The 27001-nt window shown below is 38.2% G+C and overlaps 2 protein-coding genes across 3 annotated transcripts; one reads left to right on the top strand and one right to left on the bottom strand.

Annotated features, from left to right (window-relative positions):
- Positions 1-10110: 10110 nt before the first annotated feature.
- LOC105008830 (guided entry of tail-anchored proteins factor 1) lies at positions 10111-19104 on the bottom strand. Of its 2 annotated transcripts, XM_010868192.4 has the most exons (6): positions 18992-19104; positions 17611-17776; positions 16703-16770; positions 16496-16610; positions 15906-15999; positions 10111-11010 (listed from the first exon to the last, which is right to left on the bottom strand). In XM_010868192.4, the coding sequence occupies exons 1-5, from the start codon at positions 19079-19081 to the stop codon at positions 15926-15928; spliced, it is 513 nt and encodes a 170-aa protein (XP_010866494.1). In that variant the 5' UTR covers positions 19082-19104; the 3' UTR covers positions 10111-11010; positions 15906-15925. The 2 variants fall into 2 exon arrangements, with proteins under 2 accessions (XP_010866494.1, XP_019904237.1); XM_020048678.3 differs by lacking the exon at positions 10111-11010 and having other exon boundaries at positions 12235-15999.
- Positions 19105-19594: 490 nt separating this feature from the next.
- Positions 19595-22778, top strand: si:ch73-1a9.3 (non-histone chromosomal protein HMG-14). Its single transcript, XM_010868191.5, has 6 exons — positions 19595-19774; positions 21115-21141; positions 21322-21351; positions 21451-21486; positions 21575-21685; positions 21766-22778. The coding sequence occupies exons 1-6, from the start codon at positions 19757-19759 to the stop codon at positions 21820-21822; spliced, it is 279 nt and encodes a 92-aa protein (XP_010866493.1). The 5' UTR covers positions 19595-19756; the 3' UTR covers positions 21823-22778.
- Positions 22779-27001: the final 4223 nt, after the last annotated feature.

Raw genomic sequence — 27001 nt, 5'->3', positions numbered from 1 at the left:
TGTTGCATACTTTTTTAATTGTTTATTATGAGTAGAGTTTTTGGTAACGATTTATTTATAGAGTCCCAAAATTGTGTCTGTAGATGCTCAATGCTAGCAGTGGTTCTCAATCTTTAATTTGGACCACGCCCCCCTATTCATTATCCAGGTCCCTCATCGCCCCCTTCAAATAAGATGTAGGCTAATTGCCCTGAGTATTCATGATTATTATTATTGTTATGATTATTATTGTTGTTATGAATATTGTTGTTATGAATATTGTTATCATCAATAATCAAAAAAGCACATAATTGAATGATAAACAACAGATTCATTATTTTCCCAGGCAAACAAACAGCAGCCAATCAGAAACAGCTAGCAATTTAACATTCACATTTTAATTAAACAACAGCCAATCAGAAATGCCAAACAATAATCATTCTTATGAATTATTCCAACAGAAAACACTGCATATTCATGATGTATCCCTCAGAGAAATTAACACTTAAGAGGAAGAAATTATTCTATGGGTAATACCAAGAAAGAGAGGGTGTCCATTTTCCAGAGTTTACACAGTAAACGCCATGTAGGTGACATTTTATTGATGATATTCTGACATCCTGTTCCCATGAAGGCAGCCCGGAGCTGCACCGCAGGAAGCTGACAGAAACATTGACATGAAGAAGAGTTATGATACACTGTGTCACACTGTCTCATCCAGTGGCAGTGGTGTAAACTGGCAGGTTTTAATGTTGCAGATCACAGGTTTTTACAATCAGTTGAAACTTTAAACTCGTATTGTTGTGAATAGTCGGTGTAAACTCACCTTAAAACAAACACCCCCCCAAGGGCACTTCAACGCCCCCCTTTCCAAAATATTGCATCCAGCATCCCCGTCCTCCTTTGAACGCCCCCATTAAGAAACACTGCTCTTTAAATCATTTACTAACCCTAACCTTAAAATGTATCTTAGCCTAAACGTTAGCAAACCGTTCCTTAACAACAGATGGGTTGTTGAATGTTTGTTGGTAGTATTACTATCTACAGAACATCTACAGATGGAAATTGGGACTCAAAAAAAGTGTAAGCAAGTTGTTCCTAGCCATTTCATGTTGGTACTGGTTCTTTGGGATTTTAGGCAAGGTTATCTATATAATCACTTTGTGACAACTGCTGAAAAGTGTTGAAATAAAATAAATATGCAAATCTTAGTGATATTTTTTCACTCGGGTTCCTTTTGTTTGTTAGTGTTAGATAAAAATTTGAAAACATTCAGTGATACAAAAAAGCAGACCTGTGGAATATAGTAAGAGGACAGTGAGGTTCTTTTTTGTTAGGTTTTGGCTTTGCGTTTGTTCTTGTAGCTTGTTCTGTACAGTTATTTTCCTTTGATCTTAAACGTAGCCTGTCCTTTTGTTCTCATTGTTTTTACCAGTTTCGGTCAGCCCTTTGTTGAGTCATTGAGTCTTTTTGTGTGTGTCTTGCTTGTCATCTGTCTTGCTTGTCATCTGTCTCTGTTTTTCTCTGCTTTTCTAGTTTTCTTTTTTCCCGCTTCAGTTTCCTCATTAAACCCTTTTTGTTGTCCCTTAACTCTGCGCATGGAGTCCTGCTTAAACCAAAACATGACAATGACACTACATTTCCCATCAATCATATGAATTTTGCTAAGAGATAGCGCTTGGCTTGAACCAGAGTCGTCCTGAAAACCATAAAATAACTTAATTTTTGAGAAATAGCATACCGGTTTCTTTCTGCCTGAATGCGTAAACGGAGCCGGACAGAAAGAGCAAATGTCTCTTACTGGGTGAGTGAGTTCAATCCCCACCACAGACAAAACAAATTAGGTGTTAGGATTTGGTCAGAATAAACCTTTGCCGGCTACAAGCTTCAGTAGCTACACTGTAGAAAATTAAAATTGTGTATGGTAATATTGTGATAGACAAACTGCACTGACAACGAACATACTGATTTTCATTTCCATAGCATAGTAGTGGTTAGCTCTTCAACTGTTACTGTATGGACGACCATCTACAGTAATCTTTGTACAAGAGCACACTTTAGATACGTTATTAAACGTTCGGTTGCCCATGTTATTTTTTCAAACTATACAGAGCTGAACAGAGTACCAGCAAGTTCTGTGGTCATGCGGTAACATCCCCGAACTTGATGCACATTAGTAACATTTTGACCCCAGTTCAATTCTCCGCTCAGATGTTCCAATTTTTGTCTCATAAATATTTACCCACTAGGCACATTTCAGCCGTCGCACAACAATGTATATCCAGTCTGTTGTACCATGAATCTTATATATTTAAAATAATAATTGTATTACGTGACCCTTTTATACTGTTATTGTTTTCTAAAGAAATGAACCAGCTATGGAGTGATGGGATCATTGTTTTCATTATAGGTACTGTACAGCTATTAGCTAGCCATCTGCAGTAATCTTTGCAAAAGAGTACACTTTAGTCCTGTTAATAAATGTTCTGTTGTCCATATTATTTCAGCAAACATTTAATGGCTGAGGTAAAAGTTGCATTTGGAGGCTATACAGAGTTGATCTAAATACCAGCGAGCCCTGTGGTCTTATGGGGACGTCCCTGACATTGTTACATATTATTATCATTTTGACCCCGGGTTCAGTTCCCTTCGCAGACTTTCCAATATTTGTCACTCAGAAATGTATCCATTCAGTACTTCTACAGTAATCGCACAACAGGCCTAAGCTAACTAAAAAGTTATTTTATTAGATTGCCTATCTACATTTAGGTCCGGAAATATTTGGACAGTGACACAATTCTCTACAATGGATTTGAAATGAAACAACCGAGATGCAATGGAAGTGCAGCTTCAGCTTTAATACTGTATGAAACATTTAGGAATTGAAACCTTTTTCCATACATAGTCCCCTTATTTCAGGGGTTAAAAAGTAATGGACAAATTAACACAATCATAAATAATGTAAATTTTTTTAATTGAATTTTTAATACTTTGTCAAGAATGGAATGCATGGACATCAAACGCTGGGTTTCCTCCTTGGTGATGCTTTACCAGGTAATTTCTGCAGCTGCCTTCAGTTGTTGTTTGTTCATGGGTCTCTCTGCCTTAAGTTTTGTCTTTAGTATGTGAAATGCATGGTAATTCGGGTTGAGATCAAGTGATTGACTCGGCCATTGCAGAATTCCACTTCTTTGCCTTAAACTCCTGGGTTGCTTTCGCAGTATGTATTAGGAAACTGTCCGTCTGTAAAGTGAAGCGCCGTCCAATCAACTTTGCTGAATTTGTCTGAATCTGAGCCTATACACTTCAGAATTCATCCGGCCACTTCTGTCTTCTGTCACATCATCATTAAACACTAGTGACCCAGTGCCATAGGAAGCCACGCATGCCCATGCCATCACACTGCCTCCACCATGTTTGACAGATGTTGTTGGCTTCGGATTATGAGTAGCTCCAAGTCTTTCTACATACTTTTTTCTTCCCATCATTCTGGTACAGGTTGATCTTAGTTTAATATGCCCAAAGAATGCTGTTCCAGAGCTAGGCTGGCTTTTTTAGATGTATTTTGGCAAAGTGTAATCCGACCTTTCTATTCTTGAGGCTTCTGAATGGTGTGTACCTTGTGGTAAATCCTCTGTATTTGCTCTCGTGAAGTCTTCTCTTTATGGTACACTTGGATAATGATATGCCTACAGTGGCATTTAAAAAAAAATTACAAGGGGTGGCAAGGGTGGAATTAGGGCAGTCGCTATTATTACATAATTGCCTGATCGCAATTATTTGAGACAATATTATTGCACAATATTTTGAATCCAAAATCCTGTTTCCAATCCAAGTAAGGGATTTCAATGCCAATGTTATAAACATCTCAAAAAAACATTCACCAGCACCGCTGTAAAAATACCAAGGCACAGAGCTCCAGGTTTTTTTTGCTTCATTTTATCTTTTGCAAACTAGTTAACAGCTCGCAAACAAGGAAGACAAACAATCAAACAAAAGGTTGGCATACAAAAGGCCAAAACACACCGAAGCGAATTCCAAGAAAGGAAAGGAAACTAGACAGAAAAAGAACCCCAAACTATGGCAAGCAGGCAGAAGCAACAGGGTAGGCAGGGTGAGGCCAAAACACAGGTGGACAGGACAACGAAGAATGCGCAGGCAAGAGAAATAGCAGGACGGCAGGAACACAGACTAAGACAAAAGATAAAACTTACAAAGGAAATGCAGTTAGACATGGCGTAGGACCAAAAAAACATATAACATTGGTTATACACTCACCTAAAGGATTATTAGGAACACCATACTAATACTGTGTTTGACCCCCTTTCGCCTTCAGAACTGCCTTAATTCTACGTGGCATTGATTCAACAAGGTGCTGAAAGCATTCTTTAGAAATGTTGGCCCATATTGATAGGATAGCATCTTGCAGTTGATGGAGATTTGTGGGATGCCCATCCAGGGCACGAAGCTCCCGTTCCACCACATCCCAAAGATGCTCTATTGGGTTGAGATCTGGTGAGTGTGGGGGCCATTTCTGTACAGTGAACTCATTGTCATGTTCAAGAAACCAATTTGAAATTATTCAAGCTTTGTGACATGGTGCATTATCCTGCTGGAATTAGCCATCAGAGGATGGGTACATGGTGGTCATAAAGGGATGGACATGGTCAGAAACAATGCTCAGGTAGGCCGTGGCATTTAAACGATGTCCAATCGGCACTAAGGGGCCTAAAGTGTGCCAAGAAAACATCCCCCACACCATTACACCACCACCACCAGCCCGCACAGGCATGATGGATCCATGTTCTCATTCTGTTTACACCAAATTCTGACTCTACCATCTGAATGTCTCAACATAAATCGAGACTCATCAGACCAGGCAACATTCTTGCAGTCTTCAACTGTCCAATTTTGGTGAGCTCATGCAAATTGTAGCCTCTTTTTCCTATTTGTAGTGGAGATGAGTGGTACCCGGTGGGGTCTTCTGCTGTTGTAGTCCATCCGCCTCAAGGTTGTGCGTGTTGTGGCTTCACAAATGCTTTGCTGCATACCTCGGTTGTAACAAGTGGTTATTTCAGTCAAAGTTGCACTTCTATCAGCTTGAATCATTCGGCCCATTCTCCTCTGACCTCTAGCATCAACAAGGCATTTTCGCCCACAGGACTGCCGCATACTGGATGTTTTTCCCTTTTCACACCATTCTTTGTAAACCCTAGAAATGGTTGTGCGTGAAAATCCCAGTAACTGAGCAGATTGTGAAATACTCAGACCGGCCCATCTGGCACCAACAACCATGCCACGCTCAAAATTGCTTAAATCACCTTTCTTTCCCATTCTGACATTCAGTTTGGAGTTCAGGAGATTGTCTTGACCAGGACCACACCCCTAAATGCATTGAAGCAACTGCCATGTGATTGGTTGATTAGATAATTGCATTCATGAGAAATTGAACAGGTGTTCCTAATAATCCTTTAGGTGAGTGTATGTCTTCAGCTTATTATGTCTGTTTCCATCAGTTAAGATGTCTAGCGCATGGGTGCAGAAGAGCGTTTGACAGCTCAGCGGGAGGTTATATTCACAGATCATTTACTGAAACTTATTTCCTTCTTAACTCAGAACGATTAAAACTAGTTTAGACTTGTTTTGCGCCAAACCACCGTTATGTAATTTCGCAACATTATTATTTAATACATTTGTTGCATCAACTCTGATCGACAAAAGAAAAAACATTCCAAATGTGTACAATATTTTTACTAATATTGTAAATCGACTTTTGTCATTTCCATCCACTGTTCCTAATACGGAAATGCGCATTGAAATGCATGGATAGAAATCTGTTAAATGTTAAATAAAATTAATCATCCATGTAAATTTTTACTGAATTAATTGAGCGTTGAAACACGTTTAGTAAGTTTGGAAGGCTATTTCAAATAACTAGGCTATAATATTTGCATAATATCGAGAGGTGAAAAATCGCGATGCGCAGGAAAATGTAACTGTCATAGCTTTGCGGTTTTGTTGTGTGAAGAGCAGCTAACAACATTGATTTAGTGATAGTTCGCCGAACTACCACTGGTTGTAACCTAAATGAAAGAGGCGAGTCCAATAATTTTGAGGCAGATTGCCAGATTTGCACCAGAAAGCTAGCGCTCAAAAGCGCCAACATCACAAATCTGAAGAACCATTTCCGGATCCATCACGTGTAATGTTATACCTAAAATATTATTTGGGTCAAATAGTGGCATACAACTTACAGTATAAACAACTAAATTATTAATCGCAATTATTTGTACGACAATTCATCGTCAACTAAAATGTCATAATCGTGACATCCCTATAGGTGGCATATCATTCTATTATGTCCACTTTATTTATACAAATCCAGCTACTGAAAACGGACAGTGTAATGTCTTCCTAATAAATATCATACATGTTCTACACTTTGATGTTTGTGTTCAAAGTTTGGTAGGAGACTTTCCAGTGTGCAAAATCAATGTGTTGAGTTCCCTAAGTATTAAGCATTGAGGGTAGTTTACTTTGTTTATATTATTCTGCCAAGTGTTGAAACATAAATCAATGCATCCTGAAAATGAATGGCGTATTTTGCTTGAAATACACAAACACTGAATATAGAGTAGTAATATAACATTTATATTACCACTGTTTATCGCATATGACCACACATCCCATTTTGTTGATGTTATATAGATTTCCAGAGATATCAAATTTAGAATAACTGTAGATAATCCTAACCTTTCTCCACACAAAATTAACAATTGAATTATCCATAGCAAGCTACATAAACATTGTTCAATGCTCCTTTGCTAGCTAGCTATCAGGACAAGCATTACATGGGAATGATGGCAGCTAGCTACAAGCTACTTAATCTGCAAATTGGCAAGTTAGCTAACTTCAATAATATTGACGATTGCATTACATTAGCTAGTCGGCGATATCAGACATATCTTAAATATAATAAATGGCTGCTTCTAATGCAAGATTATACAATTTCGTATCATATATTTAGTAAACGTGCAGCCACTGGTGGTCTCAGGGGGGGTGCCCCCCGGTTCCCCATGTCAGAAAAGAATGCAGCAAAAGTGCCCTCTTAGATGCCCCTATGATAAAATATGATAAAGTGCTCTCTACAGTGGCCCAGTGTGCAGGAAAACATGATAAAGTGCCCTCTAGGGTGCCCCAACGTGTAAGAAAAGGTAATGTAGTGCCCTAATGGGCGCCCTCCCAATGGTGAAATTGTGATAAAGTGCCCTGTAGGGTGCCACTATTTGTGAGGAAATGTGGTTAAGTGCCCTCCAAGGTGCTCCTATGGGCAAAAAACCTGAATAAGTGCCCTCTTGGTGCCCTTCCAGTGGAGAAAACATGATGCAGTGCACTACCGGGTGCCCTTCATGTGGAAAAATTGTGATGTATTGTCCTCATGTGTGCCCCTATGTGTGAGAAAATGTGGTAAAGTGTCCTCCAAGGTACCCCTATGTGCAAAAACTATTTGACGAAGTGCCCTCTGGGTGCCCTTCCAGTAGAGGAAATGTGAGGCAGTGCACTAATGGATGCCCTTCCAGTGGAAAAATTGTGATGCAGTGTCCTCATGGGTCCCACTATGTGTGAAGAAATGTGATTAAGTGTCCTAGTGGTGATAATGTGATGCTGTGCTATGTAGCCTGCCATACATGCTAGAAAATGTGTTGGCCTCTATGTGCTCCTGCATGCAAGACAATGTGCTCCTACATGCAAGACCAGCGTCCAATAACGTTTTGTTCCTTTAAAAAGAGGGGGCTACACATTAAAGAGCTGTAATTCCTAAACCCTTTCTCCAATGTGGATGTGAATACCCTCAAATTAAAGCTAAGAAAGCTATGACACTTTAAGCCCATATTCATTATTTAACTTTAACTTGAATATGTTTTGGTAAACAGCCAAAATAACAAAACTTGAGTCAGTGTCCAATTATTTCCAGAACTAACTCTATGTTGTAGCCTAATCTTTTTAACGTTGATCTTGTCGCTGGGTTTTAAAGATATCTTCACCATGTTCCCTCGAGAGCAGTGGGCCATTCTTAAAAGCTAGATGTAACATTTGTAAAAACCACCCTTGCAACACTATTTGCTTTACACTTTATTCAAACTAATGTGTGTGTCAGAAATGCTTCGATGACAGACATTGATACATCTTTCATGTTCCAACTAATTTTCTAACAAAACTGAAGTTACAGCTGTTTACCTTTGCCACGGCAGTAGATATTTATCATGTCCAACCCTACCCACTGTTTAATTAGCGTAATGGTTAAAGACAGGCTGCCACAAAGGAAACCACGGATTGAAACCAGCCAGGGACAACATCCCTTCTAATCGTGGGCCTGCTGAATTAGGCTCACTTGGTTCCTTTTCTGGTTTAGTGTTTGGTTTGTGTCAGAGCTTCCCAGAGATGTTTTTTCCTCTATAATGTAACCCTATCACTGGCCCAGATTTAAACAGATTGCAAGAAATTTTCAGATGATTTCAGCAGCATGTGAGCCCCTAGCCAATTAAATAATTATAGACAAAACACAAACTAAGAAGACATGTGGTACTGATTTGTCATTACTATCCTATTTATTGGTGGCAAGGCCCCATCTGTCCCTAGAAATGTATCATTATGGTCACAAGTAAAATTTAAATCAAAGCTGATATTTTAATAATCAGAGGCTTTTGACAAGTTATTGTTCAAACATACCTAAACAAGAAGTGAAAAGGCCATGTAGCCCAATATCACAGGTTTCATCGCCATCCAAGTCAAGCTAACCATATCCCAATAATTGTGATAGATCACACAGTATTTCCATTTGAATGGGCAACTCTCCAAAGTTTCAGTAAAAAATCTGTGAAACTTTGTATTTCTTTCACTGTACAACTAGAGTGCTCCCTATGGTAGTACATTTGGACACAATTTCCTGTTTCACTCAAATCCCTAGACTTCAACAAGTAGCATCCTTGTGTATTTTTGATAAAAATAAGATACACCATTTTTTTCTATTATGGCTTACTCCAACCCAGAAAATGGTATAAGACCGACACATCCTGTTGCGTCTGCGCAATGTAAATATGGAGAATAACTGTATTTAGAACATAACTGGGCAATGTCTCAGGAGCTTTGCCTCCTTTATGGGCATGAGAAAAAAAAAACATGTTGTTATTATTATTGTTGTCTGGCGCCATGCTTTGGAAGGAATGAGTACTACAACAAGGTTTACATTAATAAACATAGCTCCCAAGCTGGAATAAAATAATACATTGTTTTTAGACAATATTACAAGTCTTGGACAATAGTAGAGTTTCCCACATATGGGACTGAAATACTTAATCCATGTTTATAAACTATACATTGGATGCGTTTCCTGGGTCTGAATACTTTCCAAATGCACTATATAGGCATGCTCAAAAAGACTAAAGAGACATTGGCTAAGTTTCGGTGCTGGGGTATCTCCATGTTGCGACCTGTCAACAATTGTGCTCAAATGTTGGAAAATTGGTAATATATGTAACGTGTCAAGAAAACATGAGTGAGCAGGCAAAACACGTCTTTTATTTCTTATAGGATTCACATTCAACTGTAGGTCATAACAGAATGGCACAATCAAAACAAAAAAAAGCAATAAAGAAAATGAATGCTGAAAAAACTGACCTCTGTTCAAAAGTCTGCACACCCTTAGTTCTTAATACTTTGTATTGCCCCCTTTAGCATCAATGACAGCGTGCAGTCTTTTGTAATAATTGTCCCCGAATTCTTGCAGGTGGTATAGCTGCCCATTTGTCTTGGAAAAATGCCACCAGGTCATGCAAAGTCTTTGGTCTTCTTGCATGAACCACACGTTTGAGATGGTTCCAAGAGCGTCCCATGCGCAGCTTTGTGCAGAAGAATGCAAATTGTCTGCCAGTATTTTATGAGAACATGCGGCATTCATCTTTCCATACGTTTTCACAATATTCCCCATGCCTTTAGAGCTCACAACCCTCAAAAACATCAGTGAGCCACCACCATGCTTCACAGTGGGGATGGTATTCTGATCACTATAGGCCTTGTTGACCCCTCCCCACACATAGCGCTTATGGTTGTGACCATAAAGGTCTATTTTGGTCTTGTAACTCCAAATTACAATGTGCCAGAAGCTGTGAGGCATGACAAGATGTTTTCGGGCATATTGTAACTTAATTTATTATGGAAGAAACATATTTCAGTTAATTTGTCTACAATACCGTGAGGGCAAAGAAAATGGATCCCCTGCTGATTTTGTACGTTTGCCCACTGACAAAAGAAATTATCAGTCTATAATTTGAATGGTAGGTTTATTTGAACAGTGAGAGACAGAATAACAACAAACATATCCAGAAAAACACATGTCAAAAATTGTATAAAACGATTTAAATTCTAATGAGTGAAATAAATATTTGGTGGGCAAACTTTTTAGAACATCCACTCATCCCAAAGCTAAATATAGGTTCCTACCTCTAAAATGTAGACTGACTGCACTTTCTATAACAACCTTACCCTTCAGTGACCTTTGTCCTCAAAAGATTTCTTCACTTATAAAGCCAACCAGAAAACAATGGGATTTGTTTTTATTGACATCTGAACCTAAAACATTATTAAAAGGTATCCACTAACAAATACAAGAACACTTAAAATCAAAGTAAATATGTTGAGAAACCTAACGATTCTAACAAAATTGATTTTAAAATGTGATATAATATAGAGCAGTTATTTTATTTAATTTTTTTTTAATCTCCTTTACAAATCATCTTATAAAACATGTAACACATTTACATTGGAAAAAAAAAAATTGGACAAAGGGGGTATCATTTGTGGGGATTAACTTCATAATTCCCCACAACTGATGCAGCACACTCCTTAAGCCAACTGAGATATTGCATGTGACCACTAAATTCAGTTTTGCCAATCAGTGTAATTTTGTATTGATGTAAAAGATTTACAACACCTCCATTTTTCCAGGTTATATTGGAATTCAAAGTTGAATGTCTGAAATTGAAGCACAGAACAAATAAACAATTGGAGACAAAAAATAAATTGTGGAATTGTTTTGTTTAACATAATCAAAGAAAAAAAAAAATATATATATATACACTAATCGAAGAAGCCCCTTTTTGCTGAGATTTTAGCCGAACAAACATGTGGCTCTACAATGGAAATCAAATATTGTTCAGAAAGTTCTTGCCAACACAGTTGCAGAAGTTCTCACGTGCTGCACTTGGAGGTTGCTTTGCTTTCACCTTTCTGCCCAGTACATCCCAAACCAGCTCGATGGATTATAAGTCTGGAGACCGAACTGGCTATTCCATGATTTGAAGCCTATCGTCTAGTTATCGTCTAGTTATTTCTGACATAGCCTGGAAGTATGTTTTGGGTCACTATCTTGGTGTAGGATGAACCCCTGACAAACTAGGTGTACACCAGAGGGCATTGCATGGCGCTGCAAAATGCAGTGGTAGCTGTTTTGGTTGAGGGTGCCCTCACTCTGTGCAAGACACCAGTTCTAGATCCAGCGAAGGAGCCCCAGACCACAGATCACGCTTCCACTTCCATGTTTGACAGTTGGTGTCACACACTGAGGAATCATCCTTTCGCCTACTCGACAGTATACAAGAACCCTGCGTGATGATTTCAAACTTTGATTAACCAGTCCAACGAGCGAGCCTCTTTTTCTTATTTTGCCATCTTAGCAATGGCTTTCTTATTGCCACTCGATTTATCAAATCTGCAGCTCAAAGTCTTCTCTTCATAGTTGAAACTGAGGTTTGCTTACTTCAACCAGTGTTAAGGTGCGCTTGAAGCCTATGAGCCACCTATCACGCAAGCTGTTGAATCTCAGAAACGTGTCTTTTGATAGTTTGGCTTCTGGTCCGCCAGTCTCCAAATGCCTTTTGATGGTGTAGGAATCTGTACTCACTGACACCTTGGCTTTCTTGCAATTTCTCTAAAGGAAAGACCTTTACTTTTAAGAGTGTAATGGTCTGTCTGTCTTCCTTTGTTAATTTCCTTTCTCTTGCCATTATGATAGCAGTACAATACTGTCCAAATAATGCCAAAGAAGGTGCAGTAATGCAATCTGTTCCAAAAATACTTTTATACAGACAGAGGGTTTGTAAGCAATCAACAAGTCGGGACATCTGTAGGAATTGTTAGCATCAACTTTCAAGGCTTTCTTAACTTCCAGAAAAGCTGTATGTTCTTTAAATTGCTACTTAAATTTAAATAAGGGAAGGGGGTTCTAAAATGCTTGATCGGTAGTGTACATGATCTCTACACATCATTCACCCAAATAGGGTCAAAGAGCTTGTGTTCAAAATTCCATCATTCTGAGTAAAAATAAAAAAGGAAATATTAAAATGCTCTAGAAATCTTCCCGGATACAAGTAGTAGGCTATTACCCAAGCTCTAAATCAACAGACAGACCCAACAGACAGAACAAGCTGACCTAAACTGTGACATGAAAAATTTAATTTGAAACAACAAAGTTCAACAGCACAAATATTATTATATGACCAAACTGCAAATCAGTATGCATTCATTTGTTTTGCGCCAATTATTTTGGCATAATTGAAATGCTACTTACTGGGTATTCACTTTACAAAAAAGGTCAAATGATATACTACAATGATGGCTACTATGCTTACTGCACAAACAAATGAGCTGTCTTTGGAGATATAGGTAAAGGTAAACTTTAAAACCTGCGACTGACATTCATCACATAAAATGACGGGTGACAAACTTCGAGGAAAATTATTCTGTCTCAGCCTGGAGACATTTCATTATTAGCATTGTCCAAATTCATAAATTGAAACTGTGCAGCCCAAGGCACAAAAGCTGCATTGCAAGGGGAAAACCAAACAAAAGAAACTTCAAAAAACGAAATTAATTTATCTGTCACACTAGCATAGATTTTCTTGACCACATATTGATGAAACAGCCAGAAGAATTTGGTGACTTTAAACTGACACTATGGAACTATTTACTGTAGCCACCCCACACAGCCTGTTATTCTGCAATTCTGAAATCGGTAGCTAGGGAATGCTAAGTCTTGTTTACAAAGTTAAGGTGAAACTTCCCCTTCCTGTAGAAAATGGCAGATTGATACCATTTGTGAACAAAACTGACTGGTAAACATAGGAAGTATTAGTTTAGTTGAAAATTTGATTTATATAGCAAAAATTAAAACCTTATTTAGAAAAATATAAAATGGACAGGTTCTTTGAGGTAAACAACAGCACTAGTCTTAGTTGGAAGTGTTTTGGAGTTAGTTTACACTTGCAATTCAGCTTTTGCAGTTCAGGTTGCTCAGGTTTCAATTCATGAATTTGGACAACACTAACAATCCTAATTCCAAGGTGGGACAGAGGTGAAAAATTGATTGTTGAGAAAAATGACACACAAACAACTCAGGCTAAGCAGAATTTCACCCAAATACGATTTTAAGTTGAACTATCCCTTCAAGAAAGCAAATGCATCCATACAGGTGTACTGCATCACACAGTTATGCAATTAATATATTACCATGCTCTGTGGCATGTATAAAAATGCTGAGCAGGCCCAGCTGACCACAATTTTGGATCAAGTTGAGAAGAGGAAAGGATCTTTGTGACTTTGAAAGAAGGCTCATTTTTGGGGCACGGATGGCAGGAGCTTCAGTCAAAAATTCGGTTCAACTGGCAAGTGTTTCAATAAGAACAGTGACTAAATTTACATCTGCATTTGGATAGATATCAGTAAATAGGGTTGAAAATCCTGGTTGACCCCCAATGTGGGGGTTGGGGTCCACTTGTCCGTTTAGAGGGAAGGGTCAGTGCAAATCATTACAAAGGCACTCCGAGTGATCATTTTTATCCTATGGTAACACTGATGGGAGTGATCTCTCACAGGATAGCAATCCCCCATCCACAGGACACAAAGGGTCACTGAATGGTTTGATGAGTTTGAAAATGGCCACCTCATAATCCCCAAGTCCAAGCTCAAAGGCTTTGGTGACAGGGCATTCTCATGGGTTGCTCTTAGGCTCTGGAACGCTCTCCCCAAAACCATCCGTGACTCTGAGACTATCCCCATCTTCCAGCAACGCATCAAGACTCATCTGTTCAAAATCGCCTACCCATAGCCACGCCAAATCCCACACTCTAAATCTTCGTCGTTTTCTCATAGTATCTTTTGTTTCTGTTTGTTTTCTGTTTCCATGTCACTATTGTACAGTGTCTTGGTGTCCCTGAAAAGGGCTAAATAAATATGTATTATTTTTATTATTATATGCTATAGCCTTCACAGTCACGGGATCTCAACCTAATTGTACACCTATTTTTATATTTTGGACCAAAGTGTTAGACAGTGATCTCCACCACCATCATCAACACACCAAATGTGGGAATATATTTTGGAAGAATGGTCTTCCAACTATCAAAGACTCACAGAATCTATGTCAAGGTGAACACCTTACTGAGAGACTTCATGTTATTTCTTAAATTTTTCACCCGTCTGTATGTACTACAATCAATTGGGTTTCCCCAATTTTGTATTTTAACTGGGACAGAACATAAGTTATTCACAGTAATTTTACAGATTTCATCTTTAAGATCTGAGTTTTTAGGGCTTCAATCATGCACATTCAACTCTACTGAGTAAGAGAGTTGCATACATAAAGAGACAGTCCAACAATTACTTCAAGCGGTATTTGAACTTATTATATCTGTTATTATACCCTTTTAATGACAGAGGTTTGGATGAACCACAAAAGAGCACTGAAAGGCAATATAATCAGGCATTTCCATAGTCAAGTGTTATATATGTTGGCATTAAGCAATGACTGCAACTTTATTGTCATTGCTCAGAAAATGTAATGTTATTCTATAAGCTAATGTTGTAAATTTTTTTTACTGATGACTCAAATAAATATAGATTTTGACCAAGTTTTCCCGCTCATGCTGGAGTAAACTAAACCCATGTATCAAAATATTGGAGTCTAATATGAATATTATATCTATATTTTAATAAATAATAATATTTTCAAATAAATTAAATATTAGACTATCACAATGAATTAGACCTGAGCTATAGGTTAGTTGTTGATATTGCAATGCACAGTAGACAGAATGAAGATTTACAGAATATTTGGGTTAAAACAAAATTGAATTATTCGCTGTTCTTTCTGACATGATGATCATTATATTCAAGACAATCTTCCTGTTAAAATATTTTAAAATAAGGAAAACATTTCTCAAAACCACAATGTTCCCCATTCAAACATAGAGATGCCATAAGGAAAATGTATAATGCTTAAGATGCATTTTGGTCAATACTGATCTGACCCAATGTCCTGTGTGATCTGACTCACTCTGTATTTTCCTTTGTTTGTTATAGGGCCATCCTCTGGGAAATTGTTGTCAAGTTGGATCAATTGGGAAGATGCATTTTTCAGCTAAGTTTAATTAAAATGAGCCAGTGTAGTCAGCAATATCACATGTGTCAGACAGATGGAGATAGATCAACAATCCCTTTCTTGTTTTACATTTCATAGTGCCATCTTCTGACCAAAGAGCATCATTGTGTAAATTCCAGGTCTCAATGGTTTCATGCATTATTCACCCAAACCGTCAAAATTTGACCTGTTTCTGAGATGAGTGCATGTGGTGTCTGAGATATTGCTTATGGCACATACAAAACTTAACAGTGACAGCTTAACAGTCCCTTTCCCAAAATTAATCTGGGGAACATCAAAACATGAAGGCCAATGTACAGAGTATGTACAAACCAATTAATGTTAACCAGAACAAATGACCACAAAATTACCTCAAATTGCATAATTTGGTTTTACGGTAGAAAGTAAACCTCTCTCTTATTTTCTATATTATTATATAGAGAGAAAGGTTTACCATAGGCAGTGTTGAAGTTGTCAACCCACAGCTTGGAGCATTATAGCCACTACCTTGTTACAAACAACGAGCCAGCATGTGATTCCAACACCACCTGTAACACAGGCACAAGAGCAGATGAGTAAAGAATCCTTATCTTGATCAATGTAAATTAATTTCAGTAATGAGCACATATTTAAGATGTTGAAAATCACAGATCTAGGTAATAAATACATACCCTACATAAAAATGTGACAAATCAACATACAGGGACTTGATCTGAAATGATCTATAGGTATTATTGTTCTTAAAAAAAAGGTTTAAACAGAGCTTCAAAATATATTTTAAACTGGTGGAATTGGTACATATTCTGATCTCTGAGCCTACCTCGACATCAGTTTTAATAATAGTTTACAGTAAACCCAGTTTCCCTTAAATATCCAAGCAAATTACCTAATCTGTGTCAAATAGTACCATATTTCATGAACAGGTTGACAAGAGTAAAATGGTCGATGGTAGTGTATTATACTGAGGGAATAAGAAGCCATTTTAGTTGCAAAGCCCTGTTGGTGTTGAAGACCCACTCATGTAAATGCTGTAATCTGGTTTACCTGCCAGTCCAGATGGGAAAGCCACCATCCGTTCTAGTGGTGAAATCCACTTACTGGGAAGTACCATCACAGGGTCAGCATAGTACTTCCAGATCAAAGAGATCATCAGAACAGCCTGGTAAAAACGAAGAGGAAGGACGTCATTTTCAGCCACCACTTGCTCCCATTAGACTATTCATCTGCCCGTCATTATGCTAATTCGCTTACCTGCAAAATATAATACACTATGTTGACGACCCATTTGATTTTGGCCTGCTGACCAGTTCTAGACTTAACTGGGGAAAGAAAGAAAATTATACAGACTTTAGACATCCAACAAACAGTGGGGTTTCCCAAAAAGTGACGAGAGACAAAGAGGTCAGGAAAAGTGTTGCACCTCCTTTAAAGATTTGGTCAAGCCACAGGAAGTGGCTCACCTCAAGGTCACCTTTACCTTCCTTCATCCTCCTATTCTATCCTGAGGATTATGGGAGATTTCTACTTTAAAGTCCTTCATGTATTCATACTGATCAGCAATGGTTGCACTCACTATATCTCTAAGGTCTCCAACATACTGAACACTGGCATTTCTCCTCAAAAAGGATTTCACTGTACTAGTGTCTTTGGAATTCAAATGTTACATTGCAGCACAATCTGTGATTAGTGTTAGAAATGCAACTGAGACAGAACCCTCTCCCGTTAAACACTAGTGTCAAGAATTTAAATTATCCATTCAGACCTAATAATTGCACTGTACTGACACCGCACTGTGTTCTATAAAAGTTGTGCGTTTCTAAATAGCAGCCTTTTCTTAATTGAACCCCATTTTCATCCTCCCTCTGTTATTGACCAAGGCTGAAGAGAATGAGTGAGAAAATCCAAAAGGGAGAAAGAGACAGAAGACTTGAAAATACGTATTGCAACAAGCTTGAGGCAGTGACAAAGGGGCCCCAAGTGAACACTCAGAGCTGTTATCTGAGACTGTTCCACCACCCCTTACTTTTTAATTCCTCATACCCCTGGAATATATTGCCGTAGTGTTAGCCTTTTGGTGTCTTTTCTAGAAAATGTTAATGTAGGCATATATATACAAATATATCGTCTTGAGACCAAAACATGATCTTGTACACTCTTACCATAAGTCTTTAACTTGTCCGTAATTTTGTTGATTTTGCGTTCCAGCCGTGCATACCTGGCAAACTCATCCATCATGTTAATTGATGAAAGCTCCTTCTTCATGGCCTGAATCTCTGCTCTCATCTCCATCTCATCCTCCACATTCTTCTGAAATACTTTGAAGAGCTTCAATAGGAATATAATACAGCGAAATTCATAAAAACATTTAGATGGCACATCAATTTCCAACTCTGTTCAGTGCGTTCTCACTTGAGCGGAAAATATGTGAATTGTGTAGAATTTAAGAACCAGAAAATGACTGGCGAATTTTGCATGCCATTGCACGTTTGTAGAAAGATAATAGCATGTATCAGTGATCAGTCGCTCTTCCATTGGAGAGGAAGGGTGACGTTTCCATTTGCCAGCAGAAGCTGGTGAGCTTTCTGTTGACCAATCCTAAAGTGCAATTTAGGATGCGCTTAGTATGTACCCAAACCATTTTTATTGAGTAAATGATCTGAAAGACCATTTCACTATTATTGCAGTTTTCATATATTATATTTTTAAGGATATTTACTTATATTACAAATATTTTTATTTTATACATAATCCCTCTAAATATCTTTGTTTGCTTTAAAAAAAAAATTACCAGTTTCGATAATGAATACAACTCTGGATTTCTCAAGTAAATACAGAATATTATCATTATTAGATTAATTCAGATTCATTTTCCTAAAGGTACTGACCATGCAGAAAAGCCTACTTTACAGTGAACTGCACAGCAGGTATCACTACAGGGCAATATGCAATCAAGCTGCAGTGTGCGAGCACAAAATTAGTACAGGAATTAGCACTGATCCATGTCAGATGAAAAATTGATTCATGCATCATTTGCTCCATTTATTGATTTTATAGCAACATACCATTGTGGTCTAGTTGGAACCACAGAATTTGGTGTTTGCATATGTGAAACTACATTTTTAGATATTTTCTTTTTTAAATGTTGCCCTTCAACCAATATCACTTTCTGATAGCACCATTCCATGCGATAGGCTTTGTACAACAGACTCCTACATGTGTGATGTTATTTTTAAGACATGTACAATCCAAACTGTCATTAGCCCTGTTTCACAGGGACGTCTTGTTTTAGACTGCAACACGTAAGACGTTGAATTGAGACAGGAGGGAGTTATGCTTATAGCGCAGGTGACAGTTTTGCATAGAGGGAGATGAGCAATGAGGGTCACCCCCACACAAAATGTTGGAGAGTCTTTGTCAATTTCTCCTAGTAGACCGAACATCCTTACCTCTGTGCAAAAATGTAACTGAGAATCACGTCCACTTTTAACTGAGACTAAATTTTTTAATGAAATAATGTTACCACGTGAATGCTATACTCACATAGGAAGAAATCGACGGTAACAACATTTTGACGAGGTTGCACAAGACCACAGATCCTAAGACCAACGACCAAACGTACCCAGCCGCCATTTTCCTTTGATTATTTACAAAAGCCGTCGCTAGGGAAGCACACATTTCCCGGTACAGGTTATTTTTTATAAACATTTTATTTAGCATTTATTACTGGTGTTGACGTGTTTCCTTTATTTTCTAATAATACTTATATTTATTTATAATATATATATATATATATATATAAAATATATTTTTAGATTTAATAACAATGGTTATTGTGGGTAGCGAGTGGGCTGATGGAGTTTGGAGTTTAACATTTTTCCGCAAATTAGTAGACCTATATTCGAAAAAATACGGAGAGGATATTAGTCTACCGTTGATTCCCACTGCTCATGACTTTTCATGAAAAAATTATATGGATCTGATTGGCATGTAAAGATACCCACACAGGTATCTCGGTATGATTTGAAAATGTGTTGACGACTCCTTAACCAAACGTAGCAGACGAAAGCCAATCAATGGCTACCAGGGGCGGAGAGTGGCTTGTCTGTCAGGTCGGCGCTATAATGAATTGAATAGGGAGGGAGGGGGAGAATCCAATCCGGTTTGAGCTAGTTTTTGTTCCAATCGAACATTAACGTCTTGCTAGGCTGTAATAGAACGTACTGTTTGAATCTTATACCGAACATACTGTATTTTCTTTCTCGGTTTTGGAAGATTTCCCTGTTTTTTTCTTTACACGAAACAGCCATGCCTAAAAGGAGCAAAGTAAGTACAGTGTTTTCTTTATTGATTTTTTTGTGTCCTTTGACAGATGCAAATCAAATTGCATTAAATGCATTTGGTTTTGCATGTACAATTGTTAAAATGTAGAGGCAAATGCATGTTGTTTTGGTCCGCTCCGCTGCAATGTTGCACTGCTCTGTGTGCAGTCAGGAGTTTAAAATGTATCACTCTGTTTTGATTTGGGAAGTGGCGGGTTTTCTTCGTCTTATCTTTTTCATGCTGTGATTTTACTCTTCGAAAATTAGGACCGGTTAAATGTGCGGTACCTATTATTTACCCAGTCATATCGGTTATGCATTGTGGTTTTTGTCACATTTTCACAGTGGTTGTTTACAATACATTACATTTACCTTTAGACAGACAAAGAGGTGTAGGTCGTGAGATGGCCATTCTGCAGAAATAAAGTTGGTGACACCGATCTTTTACTAGGATTGCACGTTTTGTAAAATATAACATTTAATTTAGACTGTATTTCATGCACCCATGTCTAAATACGTTGTAATATAAAGTATAATATAGCCGTATATATTACTCAATGTATACTGGGCAGTAAGGTATGCACATGCCGAAGACTATTTCTTGGGCTCTTCGTAAAGGGCACGAAGTATCTGTGTGTCATGGCTACCCTTGTGGGCAAGACAAACACTGACGACGTTTTCCTTTACTTTCCCATATCAAAATGCATCGTTATGTATATTTTGTTATATGTAAAGTGTACGCATGCAACATGTTGTATCGTTAATGTTTTCCGTGGTTACATTTCATTTTCATGTGCCCTTTCGTTTTTGTTGTTTCCTCGTGCCAATTATGGGTTATGCAATGGCGATTCGTCGACATCACTGAGGCGCAGTGTTGCTGGGGATTCTAGTAGATTCTGTAACCATTTGGAGAATCGCTGAGGATCTCGGAGAGTTCGAAATTCGAATGAATGGCGGGAACACATAGTAGACAGGCTGGTCGACGTAGAGGACAGTCATGCAGCTTGCCAAAATCCCATTTATCACCATTGAATGAATGTGTCGGGAGGAGGAGCCGGTATTCCCCTCCTCTCCCTAGAGAGCATGAGCAGCATGGTAATAATAATTGGCGTAACCTAAGCATAGTAACACGTCTATTTGGCAGTTATGGATAATGTAAGTGGAACAAACAAGCGGTTATATCACTCGATTGTGGTGTTAACACCATGCAATACTTTTTGACTTTACAACCACGCCCACTTTGTGTTACATAACTCCAATACTCATGGCATTTAAACTGCCCCCCGTGTAAACACCCAAAATGTTGCTCTGCTGAGCTGTTACTAACTTATCTTTTTTCCCCAGGCAAATGCTGATTCTGAGGCAGCAGAGGTGAGTAAAAAACCTCTGAATAAAAGAGAAAGTGTGCATGTTAAAGTTCTTATGATGTACAAATATTAATGTTAATACAATTCCATTGGTCAGCCACCAGATGTCAGCATCAAACAGTCTTGTCAAAACCTGCCCCCGTTTAATGATGGTATATTTCTTTTTTGGGGGGATGTTTTTCAGCCCAAGAGAAGATCTGAGCGATTGGTTAACGTGAGTACATTAAGTTTCTATAATAAGCGTGTAAAAACCACACAAAAAAAACATAGAATTCCAGCTAAGAAACACACTGAATGAAATATTTAATTGCAGAAACCGGCTACTCCAAAGGCAGAGCCCAAGCCAAAGGTGAGTATTGCTGACACAGTGTGTTAATCAAATACATTTGATACTCAACTAAGTCTTACAGACGCTTATGTTAAACACATCTTTACAGAAGGAGAAGGCAGCACCTAAGCCCAAGAAGGCTAAAGAGGTGAAGAAGACTGAGCCTGAGGAGAAGGAGGAGGTGCCCGCAGAGAATGGGGAAGCCAAAGCTGAGGATGAGGTGCATTTCAAATCAAAAGTGTATATGGCTGACTGTTAAACATATAATATATTCATTAACTCTTGTGACATATGTTTCAGGCACCAGCCACAGATGAACCTGAACAGAAAGATGATGAAGAGGAGGCAGCAGAATAACATCTCTCAAACCACATCTTTTATCAGTGCTCCCTGTACCTCTTTTTCTTGTACAATTCAGGGGAATATTTTTATCGACTTTTCTAAATGCAGGTTTTTTAGTAGTTTGATTGTAGAAACATTTTTTTATGAAACAAAATAAATTTGGAGACAGGGATTTCAATGCATCCCGCATTTTTACATCTCCGGAACAATTATGGTCATTGTAAATTGTCAAATGTTTTTATTTTCAATGTAGGGGAAAGAAGGGGTGGGACAGGTTGCTGTATCAAGAACATGCAATCACGTCGTTTACAGGATCCGGTTGAAACAACAGAGCTTGCCTAAAAAGAGACTAACATTCCATAGGCTATATGAGGGACGGTATATGTAACCTGCATTGTGTGGTGGGGAGGGGATGAATAACTGAACACATTGTTGTATTGTTTATAATGAGGAAATGCGTTTTAGAATGTTTGTAAGCTGTGTTCCACATGTTAACTCTTGTACTCATGGCAACTTTTTTTTGCTTTTTTTTTTTTTTTTTCGAACCATTCTGCTTAATAAACCTTTTCTCTAGTACTGGAGTTTCTCCCTATCAGGCCTGTGCATTGCGCGTAATTGGTTTTGTCTTTGTTTTGTGATAGCATTGCAATACATTTGTATAGATGCTGTTAAAAAGGGTTTTCAAACATTATATGCAGTGTGTACACTGTGAGGATGGTAAAAATGGAATTCTGTGTTTTTAGCAAAGCTAATGACATGCATAACAGTGTGATACAAACAGTGGATTATAGTTCCTTGAATGCAGAGACTGTGCGTCCACTGGAGCTGTCAAATACACACACCAGCAGTAGCAATATTCATATGCGTTTTAGGTATCAAGTTCAAGTGTACAGTTTCTTTTATTTGTTTATAGATGTATCTGTGTAATGATTGGTATAAACCAATAAAATGTGGTTATAATTGTTGTCTAATTGTGTTATGAAAATAATGTGTGAATCCAAACCCTCTAGTTAGAAGTAGATAGAATTTTAGAAGCTACTTGATTGGAAAGTTAAAAAATACACAGCAGTAACAAAGAACATTGCAATTGTGACTGGGATGTCAACTGTTGTTCAAAGAAACAAACTAGATAATCCTATATAATGGAATTAAATGAGGGAGAAAAATTGATGTCTCCTCTGTACTTTGAATTCAAGCTATATATTGTACAGTGTGAGCTAAGAATATAGAATTATAGAATCTGAGTAGCAAGGTGATAAGTCAATTCCTCCTTACTATCTGGATAATAAGGAAAAGTTGAATGTGTGATTACAGATATTGTGTTACAGACCTAATTGCCTCTTCCCCTGAAAACCATAATGTACACTTGTCAAGGAAAGGGCTGATGGCAACAACTACAATTTGTCCTTTGAAAAAACTGGTTTCACTTTACGGACCAATGGAATGGTTTAAAGTCTGCCTAATTGGGACATGCAAACTACTCACTACTTTAGTTATTCCAACGAGTATTCACTCGCATTGGATTTCCCACTGATCAACACAAAATAAATGGAAAATTGATCAGGAAATTGTTATAATTTGATTTCATATATAAACCAGAAAATACTTGATTTTATTCGCCCACTTTGATATGACAAACTTGAATCAACTATGGTGCAATTGTCTTTAGAAGACACAAAATTAGTTAAATGGAGTCCACCTGTGTCCACCATTTTCACATCATTCCAAGTTAAATATAATTTAAACACATTTTATAGTAAAATCATAGTAAATCTGGAACAAAGTTCTTCAAAAGCACCAATCAGGGATCGGATATCAGAACATTTTCAAGGCATTGACTATCCCCCAGAGCAAGTTAAAGTCCGTTATTAGGAAATGGAGAGAATTGTCTGGAGCAACTGTGAATCGGTCTGGAACTTGCTATCCTCAAAAACTAAGTAGCTGGGCAAGAAAGACACTAGTCAGGGAGGCCACCAAAAAGTTTATGGCTACTCTAAAGGAGCTACAATCTTCCACGGGTGAGAGGGGGCACTGCATACTGCAACAATAGTCCAGGTGCTTCACAAAGTTTTCATGGGAGAGTTATAAAAAGAAAGCCGTTGTTAAACAACTCACATCAAATCTCTGTTTGAGTTTTCCTGATGGCATGTGGGAGACTTGAGACCAACTGGAAGAAGATTCTGGCCTTACTAAGATTTGGCCTGATGAGACCAAAGAGAGCTTTCTGGCCTCACTGCAAAACACAATGTTTGGCGCAAACCTAACATCGCACAACATGCTGAAAACACCAACCCTACTGTGAAGTATGGCGGTAGAAAAATGTGATAGGGATGCTTGTCTGTGTCAGGGGCTGGAAAGCTTGTGAAGATAGAGGGCAAAATTGATCCAGAAGTACAGAGAAATCTGGACCCAATCCAGAACTTAATGGATCTTGAGCAATTTTGAGAATAGGAAAACAATTCTGTGTCCAGATGTGCAAAGCTGGAGACTTATCCAAATAGACTCATGGCTGTAACTTCTGCCAAAGGTACCTCACGAGTGGAATACCAATTAAATCAGATTTGCCTCCCTTGCAAAGTAATCACCCACCAAGACATGAACCCCAAAATAAACCAATAACTATCAATGAATTGTCAAGACGAAGCAAACAGAAAAATACCATTCTAACAGCCAATCCAGAAAAACAGTAGAATATAATGTGATGATTGTATACCTGATCAGGCAAACTATAATCTCCATCCCATGATACATAGCACAATCTGTATTTGGATGCAAATTAGTGTACCCTTTTATCTTATACCACAATCATTCCCAGTCCAGATAACAAGGAACCCATGCTTTGCCTGTTACAATATGATCTCTGGGGAGTGGTGGAAATCCACATCAAAGGGGATCTATACCTAAAAATACATTTTGCCTCCTTTAGTCAATGAGGAAAAAATATGAATTTACCCAGCAGAATAGGAGGAAGAACATGACATTGAAATACCAATGCCTGATGGGGCAATTTCCTGCGCATTAATTTTTTTAATTAACTCTAGACACTCATTCAATTCACACTCCTGCATAGACTACACTATTCAAAGATAAAACTACGTAGCCTATTCACAGAAATCTATCCCATGTGTGATAAATGTCGAACCTTAAAAGTGTGAAATATGGGGAAAGGTAAGTGACAGAACTAAGAATTTAAATTAATGAATGTTCCCTCCTCTTTTTTTCAGGGAAGAAAAAGAAGAGAAGGAAAAACGGGATAAGGACAGAGGTAATGTGAGGTAATGTATCTAATTGCATAGTTACCATTGGAGCAGTGTTACTACTAGCTAGCTTACTTTGGACAATACTACGTTCGCTATTTTAAATTGGTAGCTAGTAACACTGATTCAGAGAAAATTTCAGTTACTTTTACCTTAAATTCATAAGTGAATGCTGGAAAGACTGTCCAGGTATTTCGGGAAAACATAACATCATTTGGAGAAATACACTTTTTCTTTCAAGTGTGCGGTACAAACTATCCACTGTCTACCTCAAGAAACCAGACATAGGCCTACATTTTATTAGCATCTTAGCTATTCTAGTCAGTCAATGTTTGGCCTGCTTGTAAATGTATTAAGATAATTTTTTGTGTTATATGCATTATAGCAAATAGCAAAGGACCGAAAGCATCACACTGCCTGTGCAAACTTGCCTCCTAGTAGTGTGATGCTTTGGACAATTGGAAGTAGATGACAGAGAACTTCTTGCTTTTAAAATCAGGAAAAACAAAAATGCTCGTTTTAGGACCCGAGAAAAGAGTTTTGTTGGCAGATCTCAAAGTGAACCTTGATGGTTTTATGGTCATATCCCCAAAAAACTGTGAGAAACCTCTGCATTCCCCTCAACACTGATCTCTCCTTTGATGAAAATATAAAATATATTTCAAGAGCAGCTTTTTTCCATCTTCAAAGGATTGAAAATATCAGAATGGATTGCAAATTATCAAAAACTGATGCAGAAAAACAAATCCATGCTTTTGTTACTTCAAGATTTGATTACTGCAATGCTTTTCTTTCTGGTTTCCCTGATAAATCAATAAATAAACTTACTGAACATGGCTTTTAGAATCTTTCTCCAGTATTGGCCTCTCTACACTGGCTGCCTGGTAAGATGAGGGCTGATTTAAAGGTTTTATTGTTTAACTATAAGGCCATACATGGACTTGCTCCTCCTTATTGGTCCAGCCATACATATCTACATGTAACCTAAGATCACAAGATGCAGGCCTTCTAATTGTACCTAGAATTTTTAAACAGCTGGAGGCAGGGATTTCTCCCACAGAGCTCCACTAATCTGGAATGCCGATTAAGGTTAGAGACCCAGACCCAGTGCAAACTTTCAAGTGTCTTTTAAAGACTCAACTGTTCTGTATGGTCTATGATTAAGTGTAGTCTGGCCCAGGGGTGTGAAGGTGAACGGAAAGGCTTGGATACTATCATCCTTGCTATCATTGCTCATCTCCACTGGGATGTCTTCTCTCCAATGCCATTCAGGGACGGAGTCACTGACTTATTGTCGTTTCTCCGTTGTGGTCCTTGTGCAATTGTAGTTAACTCTTTGGGCAATACTCTGCCCTCTTTCTGGGCGGTTGGTTGGTGTCACTTTGTTTGATGCATGGCAATGTGGGTGGATTTACTTCCTACGTGTTGGGTCCTTCCGGGGTTACCCTTGGATAGGGCAACAGTGTCACTGGACCCGTTGTCTCAGTCCCAAGTTTTTATGCTGCTAAATTGTACTTGGGAAGTAGGGTCAGTTCTCCTTCCCCATTGTGAATCTTTGTTAATCTAAAGAATACACTCTCTAAATTTTCCTTGTGTCTTGCTCTGTTTAAACTTTGGAGGACATGAGGTCTTGGACCACACCTCAGGAGTGCCAGGCTCAAAGGAATCGTAACTGTCCCTGTCCAAAGACAAAACCTGATGATTCCAGCTACCACTCCGCAGAACATTCCTTTTAGTCTTTGACACAATTATGTGAACTAATTTGAACCTGCTAAGATACTGTCAAAACAAAGAGTTAAGGGGTAGACTAGACACACCTGGGGCATTATTCTGTCTCTATGTGACCATAGGTTTAAAGGTAGGAACGGGCCTTCCAAATTCATAATGGATATTGTGATCTTACATCTACACTTGGCTCAGACTCCACATGTAGGGCT

Source organism: Esox lucius, chromosome 7 (genome assembly GCF_011004845.1).
Source record: "Esox lucius isolate fEsoLuc1 chromosome 7, fEsoLuc1.pri, whole genome shotgun sequence".
Classification (NCBI taxonomy): domain Eukaryota; kingdom Metazoa; phylum Chordata; class Actinopteri; order Esociformes; family Esocidae; genus Esox; species Esox lucius.
This window is presented reverse-complemented; position numbering and strand designations above follow the sequence as displayed.